The sequence below is a fragment of the Arachis hypogaea genome, chromosome 14 (genome assembly GCF_003086295.3).
Source record: "Arachis hypogaea cultivar Tifrunner chromosome 14, arahy.Tifrunner.gnm2.J5K5, whole genome shotgun sequence".
Taxonomy (NCBI): domain Eukaryota; kingdom Viridiplantae; phylum Streptophyta; class Magnoliopsida; order Fabales; family Fabaceae; genus Arachis; species Arachis hypogaea.
This window is the reverse complement of record NC_092049.1, coordinates 140,022,398-140,045,713: the sequence shown is the minus strand read 5'-3', so window position 1 is coordinate 140,045,713 and position 23,316 is coordinate 140,022,398. Positions and strand designations below refer to the sequence as shown.

General features: G+C 29.2%; 2 protein-coding genes across 2 annotated transcripts; both read right to left on the bottom strand.

Moving 5' to 3' along the window:
- Positions 1–8,590: 8,590 nt before the first annotated feature.
- LOC112744702 (protein trichome birefringence-like 19) lies at positions 8,591–12,376 on the bottom strand. The gene is made up of 2 exons (XM_025794403.2): positions 11,812–12,376; positions 8,591–9,581 (listed from the first exon to the last, which is right to left on the bottom strand). Exons 1-2 carry the CDS (start codon positions 12,286–12,288, stop codon positions 8,760–8,762), a joined length of 1,299 nt encoding a protein of 432 aa, XP_025650188.1. The 5' UTR covers positions 12,289–12,376; the 3' UTR covers positions 8,591–8,759.
- A 4,375-nt stretch (positions 12,377–16,751) lies between these two features.
- Positions 16,752–23,077, bottom strand: LOC112744701 (protein trichome birefringence-like 19). The gene is made up of 2 exons (XM_025794402.3): positions 22,364–23,077; positions 16,752–17,686 (listed from the first exon to the last, which is right to left on the bottom strand). The coding sequence occupies exons 1-2, from the start codon at positions 22,874–22,876 to the stop codon at positions 16,883–16,885; spliced, it is 1,317 nt and encodes a 438-aa protein (XP_025650187.1). The 5' UTR covers positions 22,877–23,077; the 3' UTR covers positions 16,752–16,882.
- Between the last annotated feature and the right edge of the window lie 239 nt (positions 23,078–23,316).

Genomic DNA, 23,316 nt, shown 5'->3' with positions numbered 1-23,316 from the left:
AGAAGTATAAGGTGCTCTTCGTCTTCCCCACCTCCTCTAGTAAAAGATTCTATCTTTTTAATATATGTTTTTGTTTGTATTTGAGGGAGAAAACATCGTTCTTATAAGAATAGCTCTGAAGTTATCATAGCTAAATAATCATAGTACTACTACCTTCACATCCATCTTTTTATGATTTTTTATCATTTTAGATGTGTTTACAAAATATTTGGTTTGTTATTTGTTATTTTAGATGTTTGTTATTTGTTATTTTGGATGTGTTTACAAATTATACTATATGTATTTTCAGATGTGTTTTAAAAATACTTTATTTATTTATTATTTTAGATGTGTAGTGTATATTTAACAATATTTAACAGAAAAAATAAATAAATAAAAAGAGAATTCATAAAGCCAAGTGCATATAAGAAGATAATGATTTGTGTTTAATTGATTTGGAGTATTGTTTTTCTAACAAAATGTGTTTTTAACGTTTCAAGATAAAATAACTAACAAGAGTTTAATAATGTAAAAAGTACAAAAATGAGAGAGAATTAAAGGATATAAAAGTTAAATTAAATCTCAATAGATACACTTTTCTAAAAAATAAAAAAAATTAGTAATTAAAAAAATATTATAATTAAATGATTAAATCTAAAAATTATTTAAAAAATAATATTTTAAAAAATAAATAACATTTCTCTTTATTTTTTGGATATACAGTACTATTTGTCTACTAAAAAATATATTTTGTTAGAATTAAATGTATATATTTTTAATGTAATTCTATTTGAACATTTTGTAATACAGATATGTATACAATATTCCACAAAAAAATCTTCTGAAAAAATTTCACCAAAATTATACATCAATAAACATAAATTTAATTTTGATACATTGATAATGTAAAATATTTTACACAATTATTTAGTCACATACATTCTTTTAAATAATCATTTACGCGATTAATATTAAAAGTAATTTTTTTATAATATGACATTATATAATTGAGTATATATATATATATATATATATACATATTGTATCAAAATTAATTTCTAAACTCAATAATATTGAATAGCTCTTACTTATATAAATTTTAAATAAGTATTAAATTACTTTAAAAAGTACAAATATATTATAATTGTTACTATGTATCATTATACATAAGTGGAAGTAAAATATAATAGAAAGCAAAAGAGAACAAGACTCCTTGGAGCAAAATAAATAGAGCAAAAATTCCATGTTAAGCTCAATACATTTTCATGAAAATTAATAGCTACGCTTCTTCCACCTAATTTTTGCCCCCTCCTTGTTGCAATCAAAGCTGAGCCTACATGTTGAATAATATAATTGGCAGACTAAACAATTAAAGTAATAAATAAGATGAGTTGGTCTAGTAATTAACTCACTAATTCGTTTAAACAAGTGTTGGAAATTCGAATTCTGCCTTATGTATGTAACAACTCAATGGCCAATAATAAATTTTTAAATGAAGTTCAGTACTACGGCAGATTAGTTATTGATCTGACAGAAAGATACTATGGAAAACTAAACTATTAAAGTGATTGGTTTATTAAAATGATTTTATAATATACTCGTGCATTGCATGGGATATTGCTTGTGCTCTTGTTTTTTCCTCTCTTCATTATCGGTGTTTATGTTATAAGATCATATGTCAATATCAAAACCATTGTATTTTACTTTTGTGGTATTCGCCTAATCATTTCCCATAATATTTTGGTGCACGTGAAACATGCTTATATTAATATTTGATTTTCTGGGCTGGCCCACGAAAATAAAGACGTGACCGATTAACCGGCATTGTCTGAAATTGGCCCGGCCCAGGATCATTATCAAACCCAATCATTGTTAATATGATAGATACTATACTCACTTTGAGGTTTTGGCCCTGTTACATATAAAATAAAACATTACTCATTTTGTAAAAAAAAAAATATTTATTGATGAATAAACCAAAAACAAAAATCTTGAGAAGAGAAAATAAAAGCGGCAAGACCTAACAGGCTAATACCAAAAAAAAAAAAAAAAAAAAAAGCAGCATGACCTTAGTCTAATATAGTGATGATTTCTATGTTATAATTAGTAAAACTTTTACTTTTTCAAAAAATAATTTTTTAAAAGTGATAATATATGTGTTTGGTAAATTAAATTAAAAATAATTTTTAATAAAAATAAGTAACAACAAGTGCGTTGATAAAATAGCTTTTAAAATTTAAAAATACTATAATAGATATTAATATAAGAATTAAATTTGAATATTAATTAACATATAAAATTATATTAGACTTTTTTATTTTGATAAGTACAAGCCAATTTCAAAAAGTACATTCTTAGATGCTTTCAAAAGTACCCATAACTTTTAAAAGCTGCAAGAACAAACACATAAATTTTTTTTATTTACCAAATGCAAAATGAGATGCTTGTACTTTTGAAAACACAAACACCTATTTCAAAAATTTTACCAAAGCAAGCCTAAGCACATTTGAATTTAAAACTTAGGCGAGGTCAATAATAAATAAAATGTGCTTTTGTTTTATGTTTTTATTTTTTTATTATTTTTATTATTTTTCAGTATTTACATTTTACTTTTTATTTTCTTTTTTCATTATACAATTATAAAAACATTAAAAATAAATAAATAAAAAGAAAACAAAAACAGAACACATCCTAAGTTTTATTCTCTTTACTTTTGTCAAGCCGGATTGAGTTAGTTAAATTTATAATGAAAGGTACTTTTAAACAAACAAATTTCTAATTTTTTTGGTGACTGAAATAAATTAAACAAAGAAAAACAAAAAAAATAAAACAAGGAACTGCTTAAATAGAGGGACAGTCCCGTTTAAGACTACTCTTAAACTCCTCCCAAGGTGAAAGAAGCTCCACATGCGAAAGTTGTAACTTTATCGCCATCTTTGCCATAGTATCTGCCACCGTGTTTGCATCTCTCATAATCAAACGAAAGTCAACACGCCAATTCCAATGCATGATATCTCTTATTTTGAGCACCAGTGGATCAATAAACCCAAAACCATATTGAGTAACAAGATTAAATGCTTCCACACAATCTGTCTCACAAATAACATCTCGTTGACCCACATCCCAAGCTAAGAGATATCCTCTCCAAATAGCAAACAATTCTCCTTGAAGAATACTATTACTCTCAATCATTCCCAAACACCCCCTTTGCCAGCTCCCATTACAATCTCTAATAACACAAGCAAAACCAACACTATCACCCGAACCAAAATAACTAGCATCACAATTAATCTTAAAAGTACCAATGGATGGGGGATTCCAAAAACCATTTAGAGTAGAGGGAAGGGACATACGTTGTAATTCAAAAATATTTCTAAGCTCCTTTTCTGAAGTTAATGCCAGACAAATGACTTTTTCCGGAGGCCAAGTTTCATGGGGATTAAAGATGTCGTTATTCCTTGCTCGCCATATCCACCAAAGTCCCGAAAAGAACTTGAACGGGTGCTCTCTGCTATGATACAAGAACCAGTTCTTCAAATCCAAAGGATGACAAGGAATATCCAACCTTTGCCAGACAAGCTGAGCTTTTGGACAATCCCGAATACAATGTATAACCGATTCCTGGCTAGAAAGACATCTTGGACACATATCCGATGACGACATCCCTCTTCTAAAGCGAAAACTTGCAGTAGGAAGAGCCTCCTTAAGACACAACCAAGCCAAAAATTTATGCTTTTCCGGAACAAGCTGACGCCAAAGCCAAAGCCAATTCTCCCTCTCCTCCCAACCAAACAGCTGCTTACACAACCACAAGTAACCATTGCGTGAGTCATAGACTTTGGCAGCAGACCCACTCCAATACCAACCCACTTCCGGACCTGCTTGTTCATCTGGATTGTAAGAGAGAATATTATCTTTCAGATTTTGAGATAAAGGAGAATAAAGAGTATCCAAATGCCACCTACCAACCGACCAAATATCCTGTATCCGGAGATTCGAATCAGAAATGTGGACATAATCCATCTCATTAGATAACCGTCCTTCTCTCCTCCAGCTAGAAAACCAAAAATTCTGGTTCAAATCTCCAATACACCAAGCAAACCCATCCTTCAACACTTTCCAAGCCTTGCAAAGACACCTCCAAATGGGAGAGTCCTTGTTCTTAGGATAACTAAAACAGTCATATAGAGATGATCGGTATTTGGCATCCAATAATTGGACCCATAGCTTGTTTGGCTGCTGGAAAAAAGTCCAAACTAGCTTCCCAAGAAGAGCAATATTTACACAATAAGGATCTCTAATCCCCAAACCTCCATATTTTTTTGGAGTAACCAGTACCTTCCAACTAACAAGATTCAATCCTCTTCCATCAACTTGTCCTTTCCAAAGAAAATTCCTCATCATAGACTCCAATTTACTAATGATTCCTTTGGGAAAAATAGAGACCTGCATCTGGTACGTGGGAATAGCAGCGGCAACAGAATTAACCAAGCAGAGTCTACCAGCCCGATTGAGTAAACTCCCTTTCCAGCTTGCTAGCCTACTCCGAATCTTATCCAGGACACCATTGAAAGCTGAACGAGTCACCCTAGAATGGCTAAGGGTAACTCCAAGATACTTGCCCAAATCCTGGACAAATCTGATAGAGGATACCCCAGTGAAAACCTCTTTCCTTCTTGCAGAGACATTCTTGGAGCAAAGCGCTTTAGACTTCTCCACATTAATCTTCATCCCAGATGCTTTGCAAAAACTCTCTAAAACCAACATCACATTTTGCACTTGTCTCTTTGTAGCTTTACAGAATAGAAGCAAGTCATCCGCAAACATTAAATGGGATATTCTTGGTCCCCCTCTAGAAATAGCAACCGGCTCCCACAAGCCCAAATCAACCTGATGACTAATAAAGCATGCCAGTCGCTCCATACACAACACAAAAAGATAGGGTGACATAGGGTCTCCTTGTCTAAGACCTCGGCTAGGAGTAAAGCCATTCAGACGACTCCCATTCCAAAGAATAGATAAGGAAGAAGCAGTGACACAATTCATAATCAAATTAAGTGTAGGAATAGGAAAACCAAAGCTCTTAAGGGTATGAGCTAAAAACCTCCAGTCAACTCTATCATAAGCTTTCTCCAGATCAATCTTAAAGGCCAGTGTGCCTTTCTTTGATTTAGTCTTCTTCATAAAGTGGAGGACTTCTTGAGCAATAATGATGTTGTCAGGAGTTCCTCGTCCCGGAATAAATCCTCCTTGAAGCGGGCCAACAATCTCCGCAAGATGAGGACGAAGCCTATTAACAAGGACCTTCGTGATGATCTTGTAAACTACATTGCAGAGACTAATCGGCCTGAAATCTTTCATAGATACCGGTGATTCAACCTTTGGAATGAGAACCAGTAAAGTCTCCAACATTCTCGGATCAAGAGTAACACCGGAGAATGCCTGCTTAACCATCTTCCAAACATCAAAACCAATGATCTCCCAATATTCTTTGAAGAAGAAAGCTTGAAACCCATCCGGACCTGGAGCTTTAAAAGAGTTCATGTGAAAAACAGCTGTTTTAACTTCCTCCATAGTAACTGGTGCCGTAAGATTATTACAAGCTTCCTCATTCAGAGAAGGAAGAGGCACATCACCAAGGCAACCCAAATCAACATAATCCAAATGACAGAATAAGCTTTTATAGAAAGACTCTGCTTCTTGACTCAGAACCTCTGGATCAGTTTCCCACACTCCATCCTTGAGAAAAAGGCCATGAATCTTATTATGCTTCCTTCGCGCAAGAGTTTGAATATGAAAGAATCTTGTATTCCTATCCCCGAACCTTACCCACTGCTCTCTGGACTTTTGGAACCATAGGAGCTCTTCTTGCACTAGAGTATTATTATAATCATCAAGCAACTGTTGCTCTTTCTGACGCAAATAAATACTATCCACCACTTCCAAACGCTTTTGTAAATAATTAATCTGCTGCTCTAATTCACATTTCTTAACAAAAATGTTACCAAATACTTTCGAGTTAAACTCTAGTGAATTCTTCTGTACTTCTGAAAGCTTGCCATGAATTCCTCTATTACCAGACCACCATGACTGGTTCACAATATCTTTATACCCAGGATGAGTAGCCCAAGCAGCAACAAATCGGAAAGGTCGATTCCCTTTAGGCTGAGGACGACCTTTACAACGCACCAGAATAGGGCAATGATCAGACTGAAGCCTATTTAAAACTTCTGCATAAGCCTCTGGAAAGATAGATAACCAACTACTATTTATACATACTCGATCAAGCTTTTTTGCCACGTCAACATAATTTTTCACCCTCCTGTACCAAGAAAACTGCCTCCCGATAGTCTTCAGATCAAACAAACCACTATCCCCTAATGAAGTAGCAAACATGTCTGCTCTTTGATGAGAAAATTGACAGCCCTTAGATTCATGAGAAAATTTGACTTCATTAAAATCACCAAGAACAATCCAAGGTCCTTGAAAAACCATGGATTGTGCAACAAGATAATCCCAAAGGAGAACCCTTTTATTAAATTGAGGACTGCCATAAATACCACTACACCTCCAAATTAAATTATCAAAGTGAACCTCAACAGTAACACCCTGATCAAAAGCATCAATGAACTTACAACAAACACCCTTCATAGAGGATAGAAACCAAATACCTCCCTTATGCCCCTCTGCCTCTGCTATACCAACAGAGTGATACCCCAACCTTTCCCAAAATAATTTTAAATGCTGAAAAGGGGAGTGAGTTTCAACCACAATAAAGAAAACAGGTCTAAATTTCCTAACAAGTTCCTTACAATGCACCCGGGCTAACTTATTAGAAGCACCCCTAATATTCCAAACAATCATATTTAAACTATCCATAAATAATAGGGACAGAATAAATAAGAACATAAACTCTAAACAGAATCACCAACCTCAATAGGTGGTTTGTCCTGCGGTACTGGCACACTCTGATCCTCAATAATTGCCACCTTTGGACCCCCTGACACTGCATTTGCCATGCTTCCATCTACTAAGGTTTCCTCCGTTGTGCCACCATTTTTATCAACTGGCGAGTTCTGCAAGGAGGAAGGCCGAGGACGCTTCCGTAGAGAAATTCCACGACGTGCAGGAGTTCTGCGCGATGGAGATGGCGCAATTTCATGTTTTTCTTGCTTCCCCATCCTAATGCCAGTTGATTTGCCTCCATCACCATGCAAATTGGGCCTTGGAACCCTTCTCGAACCAAACTTGTGCTGCTTTCCATCTTGGTCCTTCAAACCTGATGACTGGCCCATTGTAAATTTTTTCTTACGCAGCACTTGTTGCCAGCCCTCTCCATCATCCATGCATGCCTCATTAACAAGACCATCAGGCACGTGAGGAGCCAATGATTCCGTAACCACATCCTTCCCTTTAACAACTCCTAATTTCTCACCCAAATCACGAGCTTCTGATTCAGCCTCTTTTTGAATCTCATGATTGTTGTGTGGCACTAGTGTTGGGGCTTCATTATTTTTTCCATCACCAAAGGAATTTATGTTTCCTTCCAAGGACTCCTTCTCCATGCACAACGATTTATCATGCCCATACCGTGCACAAGTAGCACAAATCAACTGTAAACTCTCGTACTCCACTTCATAAGTCACACCCTCCACTATAATATGTTTAATTACAGGCAACTCAAGATTAATTTGAACACAAGCTCGGGCATATTTTCCTCTTTCTGCAAGCTTAGTAGCCAAATCTACTTTCACCGGAATCCCAATTGCAGAAGCAATTCGCAGCATTGCTTGTTCCTGGTAGCACCAAATTGGAAGTCCCGAGACTCGAATCCATACCAGCGTTGATCCAAAGGATTTTTCGCATGGCCTAAAATCCACATCCCATGGCTTTACTGCAACATAGTGACCGTCTATCAACCACGGGCCACCAAGAATGACTTTCTCACGATCCCCAGCAATATCAAATTTAACCAAAAAATATCCAAATCCCACATCCAACAAATCAAACCCTCCTTTGATGCGCCATACTATCCGGAGCTTATGCATGAGAGCCGTGTAGCCATAATACTTATCCAGCACCTTGATCACGATGGCTTCCTTATAAGGTTCAGCTAGACAGCTCTTTGCCTCCTTGGTAAAACTGACACTTGGTGGACGAGAATCACCCTGCTTACCTGTCACCGTCGCGATACCATCCCCAGATAAAGACCCTACTAATGCAAAGGCCTTAGACTTTTCTGCACCAATAACTTTATCTCTAAAAGAGACCTTGGTTGGCTTTCCTAACCCCTCTCGAGAAGAACCCTCCTTAACACCGGATGCACACCCACCCACGCTCTCCCCCTTATCTCTTCCGATGGCATGGCCATCTTCCTCACCGTGTTTCACCCTCAACCGCTCGTCCCCGCTTTCTCCTTCTCTCATTCTCTTTGAGTACGGAGTACGTACTCTTTCTCTGCTAGGGTTTTTTTCCAACTCTTCAACAAATTTCTAATAAAAGGACATAAATGATCAAATGTCAATTGGTTTATTATTACAATAAAAAAAATGTGAATACCACAAAGGCCAAAGGGACACACCTAGCTAGTCCAAATTTGGAAATAGAAAAAGAAAAAGAAAAGATAATCCTTCAAATTAGATATGTACCCACAAATTGACTTACATTTTTCACACTAGAGTCAGTTAATTATTGATAAATTGTAAACAAATACATTTATTTATCTAATTGCCCCAATAAAAATATTGTTTCTTGCATCCTAAAACAAATATGATGTAATTCTACACAAATCTCTCCAAGTTTGAATTGAAAGAAAATTGACTTCCCATTTTCAACAAATAAAGCAAAAACTCATTCCACGTGTCAATAGGGCCAGGCAAGCACCAATGAACACAATCATTGTGAATGACATTTTTACCCTTTGATGCATAATGTCCATAGACATAGTTGTTAGGGTGTCCATCAGGCCTCCTAAGCATAATTTCAGTTGTATTCACCATCAAAAGTTGCAAACCTCTTTCCTTAGCTTCTCTTTGAGCTTCTATAAACTCCTCAACTTGAGTCATATATGTCCATAAGATATAACCATCTAACTTAATCTCTTCTTTGCTATAAGGCTTTGTCCTCTCACAACTTCCACCTTTGTTCCAATCAGCATTCTCAAAGTGTGCCGGAGAGAATGTCCTCAAAAATGTTACACCCTTATACCCTTTGAGATTAATTAACGACCTTAATGCTGTTCTCATTGCCATTTTGTAACCATAGTAATGTGAAAGGTCTTTAATGCCCTTTAGTTCACACTTGTGGCAACCAACAATTGTGTCATTTTCATAGAATATTAGTGGCCTAAAGAACCATTGTCCAGCAGAGACAACGACAAAATCAAAGCTTTCAATCTCTCTAACCCATGCTTCATCTGCCTTATCTAAATGTAGGTTCATGAGGCTGTTAGAAGAATGACCATTAGGGTCAACATCACTTGTTTTCACTAAATATGGGGACCAAAGTGTTACAAGGGTAAAATTGTAATCGGCATAGAACCACCTTCTGAAATATATGGCATCTGTTTTATATCTCTGGGAAATATCCTCAGGCTGTGCTACCTACAAGAAGAGAGTGGAATAAATAACATGTGATAATTAGCCATGTCTGAGTGTTTTTTTTTTATTCTTTTTATCCATCACTTTTAACTAAATTCACAATTATTTAAAAAGAAAAGGTAATCTATTAGAGGATGGATTTTCATATAAAGTAGAACAAAAACGTTACATGTATACATAAAATAAATAGTCATGTATTTGTTTATAAAATTATATATATATATATATATATATATATATATATATATATATATATATAATTTTTTGGAGTCAGTAATTTTTAGTATTTTTTGTTATTATTTTTAACCATCATAAATATTAAGTTGTCTTTAACAAATAAATTTTATTAATTTTTGTGTATAAATTTTAAAAAATATGTGTATAAATTATATTGATTCATATATACAAATTTTGATAAATATAAATATAAATTATATGCTTCTTATATGTGAAATTTTTCTAAATAGAAATACAAATTCTTATTGAGCAAGTGCTAGTAAAAAATAATAATATTTGGTGGTTATGTAGTATTATTCTATGTACATCATTATAATTATATATATATATATATATATATATATATATATATATTAATTTATATTTCATAGTTATTTAATATGTATTTTATATATATAACTGATTTGGTGATTGATTTTTTTAATAGATGGTATGGTTGAAAGTAGAATAATATTGTTTCATGTAAAGTATTATGATTTGATTAATGAATTTTTTTTTTTAAATTGACTAATTCAAAAATAGCACTCTACATATATCACTTTTTCTCTTGATTTATGATCATTCTTCATTATGAAATATAAAAATATTACTTCCATGGCAATAAACATCAATCTAAATATAATACAACTAAACAATTTTATTAATTAAAAGTCTAATTGATAATTAAATAATAAATTTTGCATAGAATTAAACGAAAGTAGTAGATATTGCAAAACATATAAAATAAGCCAAAGCAATAGATAAAAAAAGACCAAATAAAACAATTATCTTTTTATTGATATTCACCCAAGGTGTTTCTCTAAATTAAACATGAAACTTATTAACAAATTAATTAAAATGAAATACAATAATAAACCATCAAGATTAAGCTCATAAAAATAGTAAATCGAGAAATAAACTGGCAACTTATATATATTTGGTAATGATAAGATATAGAATTGTGTTTGTGGTATAGCAATGTTAATATATTAGCTTCCATTATCTATTGATCTGAAAACCAACCACAGTTTTTTTCCAAAAAGAAAAAATGTTGGAGGGCAAAAATTTTGTCACAATCATAATTTAATGCTGCTAGAATGATAATATGTTGCACAAACAGAGAACGAGTATGAAGTACAACAATGGTAGAAATTCATGTGAAGTTGATAGCTGAAAGTAGTTAATTAAATGATAATTTAGTTAAATCTGTCAAATAATTTAACGACTTTTAGCTATCAAATTCATTCGAAGTTAACTGCACTTAAATTTTTACCTAAAACAATATATGATTGTATTAAGATGCAGAGCGAAAATGTATACAACTTTTGAAATATATGCTAATGCTAAAAATATTACAAGCAGAAAATTTTAATAAAAAATGTAACTTTTTCAAATATTTTATATATGTTCTCTTATCCAAAGTTCTTAAAACACTTTTTATCTAAATAATAATAAATAATAGTATATATACACATATTATTTCATCAAATATCTCAATGGTAGCACAATAATTAAGCATATTGTGGTTCACTTACTCATTTATTGTTATGAACTTCAATTAATATTAGTAGGAAAAGTAAATGAAAAAAAAAGCTAAAAATAACCTATCTATATACTATATATAACAAGAATATTAAAAAAATTGATGTCTAATTTTTTTTTCCAAAAATATTTTTCATTGTGTATAATTTATAAAAAAAAAAATTGTTATTTTCATGGTTTGAATCTAAAATCTTTTAGTTAAACTATAATTCACTTCTCATCTTATCTAATTTAATTTTTATTATTTTATATATTTAATAAATAAAAGTAAATTAATGACACTAACATGTCTATTAATACAATAGTAATATATAATTAAGTAGAAATATTTGAAAGGATCCACATATATACACAATATATATAATATAATATACTCATTCCTCTGTTATAAAGTACCTGTGGCTTTGACTTTTTTTTTTTTTTATACATTATGATTGTAGTATGTTATATATGCATGCATGGGTAATTAACTTACATGACTTAGGAGGCACAATAATGAATTCATCTGATTTCTTCCCACTGAGTCTCCAACAAAAGCCATGGATTTTCCTTTGACAATCTCCAAGAATTGAGTTGCATTGAAGAGTGGTAACTCACATTCATAGGGTTTCCATCTCCATTTAAGGAACTCCATGTCAGGTCTTCCAAATTTGATGCAATTTTGTTGATCTATTATCAAATTGCATGTCTCATTATTGTAGTAAGGCCCTTCACTATAAGGAACCCAATCTCCATTGAATATGTTGCATCTTTTTGTGTCACTACTACTTCTATTATTCAAATTCAAATTGTTGGTACCTACTTCAGAAATCTTGGGAAATGATTGGTATGGATATACTAAGAAGATGAGAAGAAGAAGAATCAATGGAAGCAAGATAACACTCTTTGTAGTGTTTCTTGATGGAGTGTATTTTCCATGGAGATTTTCTAAGGACTTAATTCTCAACATCATGGCTTAAATGAAGTTTCAATCAAACGTTTTGCAATAAAAGCTTATTTATATATACATGTACATTTTTGTGATATATTATACCATATATAAAACAGTAGAAACTCAAGTACAATTAACTTCATGTAAAATTGATAGTTGAGAGTTATTATATAAATTGATAAATTTAATTAAATTATATTATTTAACAGTTTTTAACTATCAACTTCACATAAAATTAGCCGTACCTAAATTTTCACTGTATAAAACATAGACTATTACTAAACTCTAATCTATTAGATAGAGAGATATTTTTGGTGTTAGGGATAAGGGGAAAAATGCTTAACAATAATGTTTCATTCATTTAAATTAGGAAAAAGTTGTACTGATTTTTCTTAAGTTAAATAAATTATACATGACACTTTTTTTTTCCTTCTTTTTTAGTTAACAATGTCATGCCACGAGGGTTCGACTATATTTTTATGTTGGTTGTCAAAGACCTAACACAACCTTCCTCCTTTATTAGGGTTTGGGACCGACTATGTACGGCAAGTGTAACATACGCGGAGTTTTTTTAGTTAACAATGTAAATGTTATAAAATCAATATCAAATTTTATAAAACACATATTTCTAACTCATAATAAAACACATATATAGACGTGTACATATTGAAAAATGTTTCTAAAATGAGCATAATTCACTTTGTTCCTTTTCCTAGAATAATTAGTCGTTTAGTTTGATCAATTATATATAATGATCTACTAAATAATCAATATAATAACTAAAAATGTTTGATGGATAAATAAAATGAAAGTGGATATGTCAAATTAAAAGCATGATGAGTGAACCCCTTAATTCCAAGTGTATGTTGCTTTATCTGCCTCTTATTCCGTCCTTTATTTGAAAGCTGGAAGAAAAGGATGGATCAGAATAAAAAAATTGATAATAAGAAATAATGAAATTAGCAACCACCATCTTGATGAGGAGATTAATTTGTCGCACTTGATCGGAGGTGCATGCCTATGAAAAGGAGAGGCTTAGAAACTGCTCAACTTGTGGATTGAAGGATTGAGGACCAAATTTTTTTTTGAAGATTTTTATGTATATCTCTTTAAATAAATATTTTTAGAATTAGTATAGGGAATAATAAATTTTTAATCAGTCATTAATATTTATTTTTTTAATTATAAAATTAGATTTTTTTTTCGTTTTTTTTTTTGAAAAATTTAGAATTAGAATTTAGAGTTTAAAATTTAAAATTTATGATTTATAATTTAGAATAAAAGTTAATTTTAAAAAATTGACTAATATTGACAAAAAAAATTAATTTTCTAGTTGCATTAAACTTATATTTTTAAATATATAGCACATATTTTTTTTTCAAAATATAATTAGTTACTTTGATGAGAATATTCTTAACACAAAAAAATAATATGTAAATAATAAAATAGAATAAAATACATTGTTGCATGTGATTTTCATCATCTAATTAAAAAGTCCTTATTATTAGAAGTTTCTTTTTAAGAATAGAAAAAAATGCATGCCAGCAGGCAGCAACAACTAGAAGTAAGGGAATAATGTTTGAATCAAAGACAAAGTCCAAAAACCAACAATGCATAAAAGCTGCAAAAATCTTTAAAGTGGCCCTCTTCTCTGATAATAATGTTTGCATAAGAACAAGGAAATTATTATTAATTTTATGAATTTATAATTCATATTTATGGTTCTGAAAGAACAACCAAAAAAGAAAACTCTACAACATCCATTGGATTTTAAATTCTTAAGGCAATTATTATTAGATAACTTTATATGTTTATCAAAATGCCTTACACAATTTGTAATATATAAATACTTTTCATTTGTACATAAATAAAAAATATTTATTAAAAGATTATTATGTTTAGTAATTAATTTATAATGATAAATATTTAATAAATATTTTATATATATTAAAATCTGAAAATGTGTGAATTATATTAATTAAGAAAGAAAAATGATCTATAAAGTGACACAAATTAATCTGTCACTGATTTTATTTTATTTTATGGGAGCCACTTAGATAAAGATGTCAAAAATATTTTTTTTAAAGATATTTTTTAAAAATTAAAATTTAACACATATAATCAATTAAATTATATTATTTTTATTAAAATTAGACTGGACAAATTAATTTAGTAAAAAAAATTAATAAATTAAATTTTAAATCGGTATAAATTAATATTTTTTATAAAAAATTACTACAATATTTCTATTATAAAACACAACTAAAATATTCTTATTATATATATATATATATATATATATATATATATATATATATATATTTTAAAAACTTTAAATTCTAACGCTATAACGATAGAAAAGAAAATGGTTAGAATTTAGAATTTTCAAAATTAATATATATATAATAAGAGTATTTTAGTCATTTTATATAATAGGGATATTATAGTTATTTTTTATAAAAATAATATTAATTTAGACAAATTCAAATTTTGATTCACTATTTTTCAGTCAAATTAATTTGTTTAACCTAATTTAAGTGATTATATATATTAAATTTTAATTATTAAAAAATATCTTTAAAAAAAAAAAATTTTTTGCGTCTTTACGGTAGCATCCTCCTTATTTTATTTTGTTTTGTGGTATGGCATTCGTTAATTATTATAGTTGTTAACTTGTTATAGCAATATCTCTCTTATGGTTGGAAGGGCGCTTTCAGAATACTAGTATTTCCATCAAATTATTATGATGATCTATCTCTTTCTGTAAACAGCACTACCGAAATGTCATGATGGATTATTCTACTTGACACTGATAATAATAGTATACAGAGAATTCATTGCTATAATCATTGATCCCCACAACAAATTATGAGCCAGAAGTGATTATAAATTCATAATAATGCAATAATGATCAATATTCTATTTTTTTTTAATTCATTGTTGACATTGTTTATAATTAACATTCTTTTTTTATACTTTTTCTTACTAGATTACTTAACTTTGATATTTTATTTTATTTTTTCGAACTCTATGACCTAGAGATAAGGAATATGTTCACTAGCATTATTAAGGGATTTCAGTGTGACATTGACATAAAAAACAGTGATTAAAATGCAGCTTAATTAGCTTGTTTGTTAAGGGATCATTTTCTATTGTTATCACTTATCAAGATGGCATGTTACTTGTTAGCTACCAAATTTTTTATTTTGGTTGTATATATTAGCAGCCACCAATAATAGTGGATTATTAATTAATATCATAATCAGATAAGACCAAGCAAGAAAAGTTTGTGCCTTCCACATCCAGATGGATGTATGGTCTGTGTTTTTTAATAATTGGATTTTATTTATATAAAATGCATTATTTTAATTAATAAAAATGTAAATCTCTAATTTATATAAATAATTGATTTCCTTTAGTTATAACTTTATTTTAGTTGCTATAGTGAAGTAAGAGCTTTAGTTTTTGGGAAAAAGATAAACTAAATAGTAAATACACAGTTCCATCACTAGTAGCCTTTTATTGTTAATGGGTGATTTTTTTTAAAAGAAAGAAATTTCACATTATTCCACGTTATATATTGCTTTGAAGTAAATTATATACTGTCAACATTAATTTTTTTAAAAATTTAAATTGATAAAAAGAGATATATATATAAATTATTATATTTTTATTATGGTTCTTTATATAAATAAAAATTTTATATTAGATTTACTTAAATTTTTATATATTTTTCTTATTTGTATTATGCTAGTTTTTTTTTTTTTTTTTTTTGAGAATAATAAGAATCAAATTATAGACTTTTTAGTCATAGAAATTGATACTATGTCATTATATTATTTTTTTTCTATAAATTTAAACTGATAAAAAAAAAACACATGAATAATTATATCTCTAACATATATACTATATATTGGTTCATATATAGATCTCTTGATCGAACGAATAGCTTATATTATGGTAAATAGTTTTTTTTTTAACGAAGAATGGAGGTCTTTTTAATAATAAAGAGTTTTAGAAAATAAAAACATGATGTAAAATTTATATTCTCCTAAAATCCCCATATTTACTTTTCATTAGAGAAATTTCCGAACGCATATAGTAGCGCTAGAGAAGGCTTTCTGTTATACATTTTCAAGCTGATGATTACAAAGCTAACGAAGTTCTATGATAAAATTTTAACAATTTAAACAAATATATCGAATACATCAAATAATGTAACGAAATTTCTACTATCATCTTTACGTGATCTTTAGAAATCATGGTGCTCTGAATTCCGAAAATGTTTGTTCCAAGATAATTAAGGTCCCATCATTATTGTAGAAGAATGCAACTGAATAATTAAGTGTTACTTTATTTGAAACTTTATCATTTATAATTTGTGACCCATTTTTTATAATGCTATATATATTAATCTTCATTTTTTTTATTATTTTAAAAATAAAACCCACCATAAGGCATAAATTAAATAATCAGATTTGAAGTTCATGAAAAGAAAAATTTACAAAGCACATATAAGGCCGGGTAAGGTAGTTGATGCAATTACAAATACAATTACAAATATGTATAAAATTGATGAATAATTTGCATCATGCATGAAATAATGTATATTGATTTAATTTGTTCTGAAATGAAGCTTCTCTTGAGCTGATCTCACACCCTCCATCTTCAACATTTCAAGCAGGAAATCACTCCACGTGTCAATAGGACCAGGCAAGCACCAATGAACACAATCATTGTACAATGTCACATTCTCATTGGGCCAATGACCAAACCTACTTGGATGCCCATCTGGTCTCAACAATGTTGCTTGTGTTGTGTCAAGCAACCTTAATCTCAATCCCTTCTTTCTAGCTTCCTTTTCAGCAACCTTAAACTCTTCTAATTGGATCATATAAAACTCCAAATTAAGACCCTCTAATTGTGTCTCATTGCTCCTAAATGGCTTAGTCCTAACACAATCCCCACCTTGATTCCACAACCCATTCTCAAAATGTGAGGGTGAAAATGTCCTAAGATATGTGATGCCCTTAAAATTCTCTAGGTTATTGATTGCCCTAAAAGCAGTCCTAAATGCCTTTCTATAACCATAGTACATGGTTAGGTCAGGGACATTTTCTAAGAGGCAATAATGGCAGCCAACAAGTTTTTGATTCTCATAGAAGACCATTGACCTTGTGAACCAATGGCCTCCATTGAGAATGATGTAGTCAAAGTCTTGAATTTGGGTTATCCATTTCTCATCAGGCTCATCAAGGTAAAGGCTGTAAAGGCCTGTTTGGCTTGGTCCTTTTGCACCTTCATGGGATCTTACCAAATGGGGTGTCCAAAAAGATGCCATGGTGAAATTGTAGCTTGGATATTTCCACCTCATGAAATAGTCATCTCTTGTTAATGACACATCTATGGGCCATTCTGCCTGAAAATAATTTACATATTCACATCAAGGCCCAAAATATATATTAGGTACATTATCAATGTGAAATAGAGTAAATTATCAATTTAGTTTGAGGTGGAAATTAAAAATATAATTAATACAAAAATATTATTCATACACGATAAATATATATGTAATTTAATTTATTATTAATGTGTATTTGTATTTTAATATGTATTTCATATTTGTAGCAGACTTTGATAGCTGATTTTAGTGTAAGTATCATAGTCGTATTCAATATTATTGTTAACAATATATATGAAGGGAATTCTAGTGTTAAGGGATAGTTTTTATTAGATAATTTATTTGCTACTCTCAATATTAAGAGATACTATTTTAAATATTGACATTATTAATTGGATGGTAACAATATTTTTTTTTTCATTCAAAAGTAGGTAATATATTTGTTCTTTTATATTTTAAAAGACAATTTTACCCTCTATGTTTTTAGTTTGGGGGCATTGATGAGAGGTTGCTCAATAAAATTAAAGTAAAACAGCATTAAATAAAAAAGAAAGTGTTAGAATGGATTTTACATTAATAACATACTACTGCGAAAAAAACATTAATCTTTAACAAAGGAAAAGCCAAAATTCAACTATAGGACAAGAAACTAAATGGAAGCAAGGTAAAACACCACATGCATACTTAAAAATAAAATAAAATAAAATAGTTAATTAATATATTCAAGCTAAGCTTCATTCAATTCATTCTTTAATTTCTGTGAATGTATATTTGTGACATATTAACTTATCTAAAATGAATCCCTTTATTTAAGGAGTCTACCTAATATGTACCTTACAAGTAGAAGTTTTTAAATTTTATTTTCAAAAAAAAAAAAAAAAAAAACATAACAAGAAGCTTAAATTTTATATTTTTTTTTTTTACGTAAATTTTCTCATAGTCCCTTAGTTTAATTAACCAACAATAATATACTATTTCTCATTGACTTAATTATTATCTTGCGTAACTCGTGTAAACTCATTGACCCTATTAAATAATCATTCAATTGAATACCTGTTTTCGACGACAAATCTTATGTAATTAAATTAATTAATTAATTAATCGTACAAGTACAACTAGCCACTCCTATTACTATACTACGTTATTATAGTCAAATTCAAAAATTTAAACCATTAATTTCCCTATGTGCGTGGACTCTTAGCTAGTACCATACATGTACCACTTTAAATGTCCTAAACTTATGACACAAAAAAAAAAAAAAAAGTCCTAAACTTAAAGCTTTTCTAATTGTTCTAGAAGTAGCATTATTATTCCCTTTAGATTTATTATATTATTATTGATTTTATATTTAATCTTTTAAGTTTCATGATTTCTTAGCTTGTTGCTATAATGCTATTGAAGAGAAACCCGGCATGTGTCAATAGCAAGGATCCAGCTAAAGCTATATTGTTTACATGTGAACGTTTGCGGAAAAGACACACAATTATTATTATCCAAAAAAAAAAGTATAATTAATCTACAGATAATGCATAACACTAAAGTCATAATAACATTATTACATGCATTCACTTTTGTGCCATAGATTATAAGATATTTTATTGGCTTTGATAATATCTATCTTCATCTTATATTTTAAGAGTACTATAAAAGAATTATTTAATTAAAACATTTTAATTTTTTTTATTTTTAGTTTATCAAATATAACAAAAATTAAAAAGTAGGATAAAATATATTTTTTATTTTTAAGATTTATAATTTTTTTTAAAAATATTTATAACACTTAATTTTATTTAGTTTTGTTCCTAATGCTTTCAATTCATTCAATTTTATTCTTAATATTTTTTATTTGTTTTAAAATTATTCCTAAACATTTTTAATTTTGTCTTCAATATTTTAGATAGAGTTAACATCTAAAAATAATTTTGATATAAATCGAAAACATTAAAGACAAAATTAAATACAATTAAACGTTAAGAACAAAAAATACTTTATTATAAAAAAATATTATTATATTTTTAGAAGAATTGATGAGTGGTCCCTATGACATATCACAGGGTTTTTTTCATCATCTTGGATTCCCATGAAACACGATATAGTTGTTAAGACTATTTTGGATTTTCTTTCTCTACTTTTCCAAGCTAACAAGGATTTTTGCATGGCTAGCTTCAATTTGGCATCCATTACACAAAGAAACAATGGCTTAATACAAAACAAGCAGTAGTCATGTGTCAACAAGACTAATTGACAAAATATAGAGTGATCAGTGTTACCCTTTACTTTTTCCACCTTTGGGAATGTGACTTCTCAACCATTTTTTTTTCTAATAATTGTGGGCGTAGTTAGAGCTTCAACAATTATTGAAACTCTACTCAACGCCTTATTAAATTATTCTTTATTTAATTATTGTTTTGTTTGATGGGAATTTGATACCTAAACCTATAATAGCCAATCCTTATCACATTATTATTGTTGATTTATTAGTTCTTTTTTATTGGGAATTGATGTTTTTAAGAAGAGAAAAAGTATAAGGAGTCCACTTCTAATTAGTTAATATTAGCTAATTTTAATATTTTAGATTTATAATTTAGGATTTAGAAATAAAGATATATAATTTAAGGTCTAGAATTTAAAATAAATTAATTAATTTAAAAAAATTAAATTGATATATATTTAATTTAACTTATTAGTACCAAAAATTATATCAAAGGATATATGAGAATTGTCAAAAAAAAAAAAAAAAAATTTCACCTGCTCCCAATCATTCTAGAGTAGTTAAAGGGCATGCTCAGGGAATATAGTAAATGGAAGTAGAGACACTATATAAAGATAAAATAAATAATTAAAGAGATAAAATTATAAATTTCACCTATCAAATTAAAATTATTTATTTATTTATTTATTTTGTGCTTCTTTGTGTATATATGGTAGCCACCAAACTTTCAATTTTAATGCAAGACTAGCATTTTCTGCTGCCAATTATAATGAACAATTATTAGTCACCTTTGTGGATGGAATGTATGAGAACTATTACTGACTGAGGCACAAGTTCCCACTAAGACTTTAGGTTTTGGCATGTCTCCAAAAAATGACTAATAATTATGTGAACTAATTTTATATATTATTAGACATTAGTGTTCTGATTTTGTTTCATGTGGCTAGTGTTGGACGTGGAGGACAAGATTCATTGAATTCAATGTGTTTGTCACAGTTGCCAGAGAAAAGATTCCTATATAATATATGCATTAATATTCCTCGGCATGCATGCTTACTTACATGTTGCTATGCATGTTACTCTTCTTTCAATTTCATTATTTTCACCTAATCTATATATTATTATAATCCTTGAAATTCAAATGGGCTTAGGTGAACTAACCTCTCATTAATTTCTCTTGGTGAAATTAAAGGACAAATAATAATTAAAGTAGGTAAAATACAAATAGGAGCAGCTAAGACACTTACACATGCATGCATGGACTAATTTACTAATTTCTAAAGAGAAAAATAAAATAATAATAATGGAGACAAAAAATTACTATTATTATTGGAATATTGTGCTTAATAACGACATATAGATTAGATAGAGACTTGTTGGCCATATCAATGACGATATATAATCTTCACGAGTCTACCCAATTTATAGCAAATTAAATATTAAAAAATAAAATAATGATGATATCTTTTCACCAAGGTGAAATCATAAAATTCATAAAATTTTCCCTACCCCTAAGGTAAAAGTAATTTAAAATTCCCTCTCAAGGACTAAATGAAAAGGTTTTCAAAGAAAGGAAAAGATTACTATATATTTTAAGTAAGCTATGTTTGGCTCTATAATAGCTTAGGTGATAAGGATGCAAGCATTTTGCATATGTAATCAGATATATATAGCATATTATGTACCATGGAAGAACATTTTTGAGACACAATAAAGGACATCTATATTGGGGTTTAATTAGTCCCAAAACAATTCACTAAGCAAATTTTCTAGTTTTTTCCACTCCAAAGAACAAAAAATTTACCGGGTTATTTTTAGTGTATATTGTTCATATATATAATTGACACGGAAATTAGAAAAATAAAATAATTGTTGTAAAACCATAGTCATTACTTTAATAAAAATATTTGATAAAAAATTAATCAAAATAAATCAGAACTCATTTTATTTAATATTTTTTTTTGGTCTATTTAACATCACTATAACTTTAAATTGTAGTCTACAACGGCAATATTGTATAGTAACGGCATTGATTTTGCTGCATGCAGTTATTGCAACAACAATCATGTATTATAACAAGAGTTTTATCTAATTTAGATTTATGTATTTTCATGACTTTTAGATAATAACTTTAAAAATTTAGTTTTCAATAAGATAATGCATAATTAATTATATATATATAATTATTTTACATTAACAATCCGTATATATATAAAAATTAAATTTTTACAATGCGATTTTTACTATACAATAACTTAATAAATTTGCAACCTTTTAATTTTAATGTATTGTCAGGCTAAAGTAATTTTACATACGTATTCACAATTTTATATTAATAAAAATAACTATATTTCATATTAACTATTAAATAGTCATTTAAAAGAACAGATATAATTGTACGATATAATTGTAGGAGTAAATGTATTAAAATTAAACGCTTTAAAATAATAATTAAAGAAAGAAGAAGATGAGAAGAGACTTACCCTTGAAAGAAGGCAAATCATGGATTGCATCTGATTTCTTCCAACAGAATCTCCAACAAAAGCCAAAGATTTGCCTCTAACAAGTTCAAGGAACTGAAAAGGGTTGAATACTGGTAAGTCACAACCATTAGGCTTCCACCTCCATTTCATGAACTCAGAATCAGGTCTACCATACTTCATGCAATTCTGGTGTTCATGAATTGCCCAACATGTTTTGTTTGTGTAATATGGTGCCTTTGGATTTGGGACCCACTCACCACTGAAGATGTCACATTTCTTCACTGAAGTTGAAGGCAAGCTTTGTGAGAATTGGTTCAAATCATCAAATGCTGATGATGCTTTATCACTATTCTTCTTTAGGTATGATGAAGAAGAAGAGTATCTGAATAAAGGGTAGGATAATGGTGTGACTGTGAATACAAGAATGGCAAACACTGCAAGAAGTGTTACTTTTGGAATCATTTGTTTTGGTGTGTTCTTTCCAAATAGAAGCTCCATTACTTGGAACTTCATTTTTGGAAAATAAAGGAAGCTAGAAATAAAGAGAGAGAGATATTTTTATATATAAAAAGAAACACACTATGAGTGAAGGAAATGGAGAGGAAGTATGAATTTTGCTCATATTATATACATGGGGTAATTTTTATTTTATTTTTTTTTTCTTACTAACCAAATGTTTTGGTTGGTTTGGTATTTGATTTTAGTTAAAGGGTCTTTCAATAAGTTAATATGAATATTATTAATAAAAGGGTAATATTAATTTTTTAAATTAATTATTATTTTTATTTAATAAAAATATAAAAATTTCTAATTTTTTTAAAATTTTTAAATTAATATTTTTATATAGATAACAATCTGATAGGAAATTAATTTGTCTAATAACAAAAATTGATTTGATGATTAAAATTTGTTAACGATTAAAATTTTCGACTAAAATTTGTTTTAATGACTAA